The 6,000-nt window shown below is 36.0% G+C and overlaps 1 protein-coding gene across 1 annotated transcript; it reads left to right on the forward strand.

Moving 5' to 3' along the window:
• Positions 1-2,809: 2,809 nt before the first annotated feature.
• LOC117305119 (soma ferritin-like) lies at positions 2,810-5,675 on the forward strand. Its single transcript, XM_033789876.1, has 3 exons — positions 2,810-3,048; positions 3,855-4,127; positions 4,667-5,675. The coding sequence occupies exons 1-3, from the start codon at positions 2,950-2,952 to the stop codon at positions 4,808-4,810; spliced, it is 516 nt and encodes a 171-aa protein (XP_033645767.1). The 5' UTR covers positions 2,810-2,949; the 3' UTR covers positions 4,811-5,675.
• Positions 5,676-6,000: the final 325 nt, after the last annotated feature.

Below are 6,000 nucleotides of genomic sequence, written 5' to 3' on the forward strand. Positions count from 1 at the left end.
CACTTTAAAGAATTGCATCATTCCAAATGGTAAAGTCTATAGGGGAAGTAATACAAAGTGAGGTTTAGTTTATCAACAGGTATAATGTTGATTGTTTGTTTTATAGATAAACAATGTTTACTGTTTCTTTAAGGATATTGGGCATTCAGGTTTCAAAGTCCAAAGAAGTTAATACAAAGTTATATTACTTAGTTTTAGTATCGTTACTTATATATATTGTTTTTATGTTTTGTAGGTACACAGTGACTACTGTATAGTGTGTATTTTGATTTGATACAAAGAAGTAAACAATCATACTCATTGTTTGTTTGATTTTTTTGTTTTAAGATAAACAATTATTTGTGTAGGTGTGTGTGTTGGACCACTACCTTAATTGATCATTGGTGGATTCGGTTGGTAACCATTAGGGTAGTTTACAAGAATTGATATTTTGTTTAAGGACAAAAATGTCATTAAATTATATTAGACTTATTTTCATATCTCTAGTTTACCTCACTAAATATGATAGTTTGTCATTTTTGTATATCCAGGCAACACTTTTAAACATTCCATTTAAAGAAAGAAACATTAGTTTGTTATTGGGCAAGTTGATGGTTGTTCATTTATTTTAAGCTGTGATGCAACTCAATAATTACCTTGCTACTGAAATAAGCCCAATATGCAATTTTTGTTGTAACTATATTTGTAAAATTGTATTCACATAAGCCTTATTTAAGTCCAGCCAGCAGTACAATTTATAAAAATATATACCGGACATCCACTTTGCTGAACAGCACAAGGGAACAAATAAAATGATTGAAACTAAAGAACTGTGTTATTATGTCATTTAATTTAATGCTGAAAAGGGCCAATATGCAATCGTGTTGACTTTGTTTGTAAAATTGTAAACATGTATATATTCACAAAGAAATCCTATTTTAGTCCAGCCAGCAATACAATTTAAAACCATAAATAACTGGACATCCACTTCGCTGAACAGCAAAAGTAAAATAAAATAAAAATTATTGAAACTTTAGAACTATGTTATATGTCACTAATTTTAACTTGACCCCCTCCACAAAATTCTCTCACAATCCGCCCCAAAATCATCAGCGTGTCACGTGATATATACGTTAGAATGTCACCTGATGATTAGGCTATGGTCACGTGGCAACCTTCACCTTTAGCTTTGTACACACCGGACGACGGACCATACCACATACCAGCGAAAAACAACACTGAGTCCTATCTCCCACTATGATTGCAAATAGGCTTTGTCATGATTGTGCTTCGTTTTTTAAAGGGCAAGGAATTTTTATCCTTGGTAAAAAAATGGAGAAACGAAGATGAATGAAAAATAGATCGGTGGTTTTAAATCTGAAATGAATTTCTGCCCGAGTACTGTAATAATAGACAATTTATTTCTCCATGAATAGACTGACAACGGAGGATCATGTCGGGAATCAAGAGAGCGGTTTATTACGACACTCAGGTCACAGGTCACGAAACTAAGGTGCTCCATATGTGACAAGTACATGTCGTCTCATCATATTTGGATACCACATGATTTCGATTGTTAAGATTAAAAAATGATACCCCGAGTGAAGTTGTGCCAAGGTATCGTGAACATCTTAATTTTAAAGCTATATCTAGAGAAAATAGAGGCACAGGGAGAAACAAGTAACACAACATCAACAATATCCCGTTTATGAAATAAAATAAAACATAAATCACCTCATCTAACTGATTTTCACAACAGATTTCTAAAACGTAAAAACAAACAAAACACTTTATCTCACAACGAATGCACAAAAATACAATCAGAAAATGGGATCTTGAATTCTACCTCCTTGACAAGATCGACCAATATTGTTTGAGAGATTGCCAAAAAGATTGTTATGGGCCACCATCAAAAAAATTAAAATGCAACCATTAGCAACTAAATAGGGTCAAATCCAGGTACGCTAAAGAGGAAATTAAGTGCCACACAGTAATGTTTTCACCCAAAAATTGAATAAAGCTTCTTCAGAATTCAGCAGACATAAACGAGAAGTATTTCTCGGGGGGGGGGGGGGGGGGGGGGGGGGCATCTGAAAGTGGATAAAAACTTTCCAGCAAAGTGTTCTGTAATGGCTGCGAAACTCTTCCGGTTATCTTTCTTTGAGTACCGAATGGAGTTCTTTTTACATAATTAACAGTATTTTCCACGTTTGATTCGGCCTGGCACATCAACATTTTTGCTTTTTCTTTAAATTTCTCATACTGATTTATAGTCAGGTACTTATGAAAGGGAAATTTAACGCCTTTTTGATATCTTCTGCCGAGGGTTTTCGCGTGATTACCAAAATTATTCCAGAAACATTTTCAAAGATAACTCAACTTTGGGGACTGGAAGTTTCTAGATAGAACATGTTTTATAGGATTTTTATTTGTGTTTTGACAATGGGACGTGTGTGCGCGTGACTGTGTGGGCAGGGGGTCAATGTATTTTTGCCGAGTCATTAACAAGGTCCCAAAATAGCCCTGATGTCATAATTTTTTTATCACGTGAACCAATGATATCGCAGTTTCTGAACTGAATAGAGGCTTTTACATTACTGGGAAAACAGCAATAAATTCATTTAAAATACTAAAGAAAACATTAAATTTCATTTAAAATTCACATTGTGAAACAAATTAGTTTTCATTTACACTAAAGAGTATTTATTAAATGACCAATTTGATCGCATTTTATGAAGTAATCCCAAAAGTAAGCAAAACAATTTGGGTAAGTACAATTGAAGTAACAGCCAGTATCCTTCCATATTTCTATAAAAGCGCATTGCGCAGTAACTAAACTATCATATTATTCATTCGGAATTGTTTGTGCGTTCGCAGTGTCGGAACCAAGCAAATCTGTTTGCAAAAACCTCTAGAATTTCTAGATTTTATTTCAACTTTATATAACAAGAAACCAAATCAAGTGACAAGATGGCAACCATTCGTCAAAACTACCTTGAGGCCAGCGAGGCTGGAGTCAACAAGCAGATCAACCTGGAGTTGTACGCGTCTTACACGTACTTGTCTATGGTAAGTGTATTTTCCCCGTTTTTCTTTTCAGACCTCATTCAATTTACGTAAATTTCTCTCTTTTTAGAGTTTATTTCTGAAGTAAATTATTAATAATTGTAAATCTATAGGGTCTATGCTTGATTTTGGTGTTTATTTTGATGTGAGTTCTAACGGTTACACTGAATTGGATCGTGTGAAAATTTCATGCTGAACGAAAAAGCGATGAAATGAAACTGAAGCCCAAACGGCAGCCATTGTGAACTCCCGCCCTTGTCACGTGACGGATCTCGTGATGTTTGCCAGATTAAATGCTTTGTTATCTTACAATGCGCGGCTAGGTTGGCATAAAGGAAGTGTACGTCATATGTTTGTCCAGTGTTGGGTCAGATTTCGATTGTCGAAGTGGGATCCGGTTTGTCTGGAAACTTAATTATTATTTTTGCGGAGTTGTACCACCGAACTGGATGAGCAGGATGAGGGCTGGTAAAAAAGAAGGGAAAAAAGAGGGATTTTTATTTTAACTTATGGAAAAGTGAATAATGAAACTTTTGAAAGTATTTTGGCCCAAAGAATCCTTTGGCACAGAACTGCAATGATAACAAATGCATTTTATTACTTAATTGAATGGTAAATCAGCTTTTGGCTTTGGAGTTTAGGCCCAAGAAATGACAAAAGTGAATTAGACTTTTGTTATTGCATTTATGATTAATTGTTACAAAACCCAGGTTTGTTGGTATGTGTATTTTGTATTTTAATATCTGTGAACAAAACAATTAATTTATGATTTTTAATGTTATCCATTATATCTTTTTTATTTAAAACAGGCATTCTACTTTGACAATACCACCGTTGCTCTACCCGGCGCCCACAAGTACTTCAAGAAGGCGTCCGATGAGGAGCGAGAGCACGCCATGTTGCTGATGAAGTTCCAGAACCAACGAGGTGGAACTATCGTCCTTCAGGATGTCAAGAAGCCAGAGAATGATTCGTGGGGTTCTCTGAAGGACGCGGTCCAGGCAGCTCTAGCTCTGGAGAAGCATGTCAACCAGTCTCTTCTGGACCTTCACAAGTTGGCTGACAGCCAAGGCGATGCTCAGGTATGTAATAAATAAATGAAGGGTGGAGCATGAAGCAGAACTTAAACCCTTTTTTGTTTAATTAATCGAGTTAATCAATTGGTCAGTCTTAAGATTTCTAAAGAATCTAACAATCCTGTATTCCATGAAGTTTGAGAATCTGATCGTTTAATGTCGGAACTCAATAGCAGTGCAACCAGCATGCCTTGAATTACATGCAGGCCATGGCCTTGGTGCCCTTTCAGAAGTTTCCCATAACTTAAAGATTTTGATGGAAGTGCCCTTTGTAAAATGCAAACGACTTTGCCCTCTCATCAAAAATAAAATTCCAGGCCTGAACTAAAAGGCCTCGAGAGAATCGACAGCAATTGCCATTGTTTCCCTGTAATTTTGCTGTGCAATGTTCTGATACAAATTCACATATTCCTCGCAGCAGTGCCCCTTTACAAAGAAAACTCGCTGTGCCCCTTCCAACAGTTAAATCCAAGGCCTGCTCTTGGGTGTGGTATGGTTGAGCTTTCTCATTTCTTAACGTTCTTTTCCACTTTGTTTTCTTGTAGATGTGTGACTGGATCGAGAGTCACTTCCTGACGGAGCAAGTAGAGGCCATCAAGGAGTTGGGCGATCACATCACCCAGCTTACTCGCGTCGGTCCTGGTCTCGGGGAGTACACCTACGACAAGGAGAACTTGGGCGAAGACTAGACGAATTAAACTCATCAGGCCGACAGGATGACCGGGTAGTCTTCAATCCTCTAAATAAACCAACCATGTGTGGATCAACTCATATGTGTTGTGGATGATTAGTGGATTGTGATCCATCAGCAGACTACCTGGTTTGAATTGTCAGTCCGATATTACAGACAGAGGCATAGTTTTAATAACCACCCAAAGAATAAATATCAAACTCAATATTTTGTTTGTATTAGTGTCGATCCCAAAACCTTTGTTTCTACTTGAACAATTGTCATCGTCATTGATATATATTTATCCGTTTTACATAATGCATAATTGGAACAAGGAAGGAATGCAACCCTGGAGTTGCGTCTTGAAACAAGGCAAGGCCATATTCTTTTTTTTTGACAATTTCTCAACATTTCAAGCGCTATGGCCTCCATGTGGGATCATCTCTCCACTTTGCATTCCTAAACAAAATGTTTTTCAAATTTTGCTTAAAATGGTTAAAATTCAGCAAGTATGCTTAAGTCCCGATTTAAAACCTTCTAAGTCGAATGACTGTCAAGACTCAAGGAAATATACAACTTCATAGTTTGAAATAAAAACCGCTGCTTTAAGATCTTATTTGCCTCTCGTCACTTGATATGTATAACTTTTTAAAAAGAACTCCTGCAACATCCATTTATTAAACTGCCACAAAAGAAACATTGTGCTAATAGTTTGGTCATCATCATCAAGCATCAAGCCAGTAACTTCATGAGCTGAATATTTGAATTGGTAAAAAAAAAAAAAAATGTGAAAAATGTTAAGAAAAACGATCTGTTACAAAATAAGGAGCATCTTAATGCCTTCAATATCATTCAAGGAGTAAAAAAATAAATGAAAAAAAAAATGTAAATGCTTTGACTCTTGTCTTGTTATTATTACATGTGTATAAAATTTGTTCATTACCTGAAATTACTGAGCCGTTGGTCAGGGTGACGGATGGGTAAAATTTATCAAAATTTAACCTGCGGAGTCCCGAGTACATGTGCATAGTATGTGAAAATAATAAAAACATGCATTTATATAGCGCTTAATATGAGGTTTCTAAGCGCTAACAGGAAGTGTAAGATAACAAAAATTACAATTAAAAGTGGGGTGAAATAGAAACTGAATAGACTAGATGGTCAGATGGATTTACATAAGTGTGATTTTAGAGCGGTTTTAAATGAGTC

This window comes from Asterias rubens, chromosome 22 (assembly GCF_902459465.1).
Source record: "Asterias rubens chromosome 22, eAstRub1.3, whole genome shotgun sequence".
Taxonomy (NCBI): domain Eukaryota; kingdom Metazoa; phylum Echinodermata; class Asteroidea; order Forcipulatida; family Asteriidae; genus Asterias; species Asterias rubens.

What these genes read in the sequence shown, in the direction of transcription:
- LOC117305119 (XM_033789876.1), top strand. Translation starts at nt 2,950, where the DNA reads ATGGCAACCATTCGTCAAAACTACCTTGAGGCCAGCGAGGCTGGAGTC. An exon ending in CTTACACGTACTTGTCTATG is followed by an intron (nt 3,049 to 3,854) that starts GTAAGTGTATTT and finishes TATTTAAAACAG; the next exon opens with GCATTCTACTTTGACAATAC. An exon ending in ACAGCCAAGGCGATGCTCAG is followed by an intron (nt 4,128 to 4,666) that starts GTATGTAATAAA and finishes GTTTTCTTGTAG; the next exon opens with ATGTGTGACTGGATCGAGAG.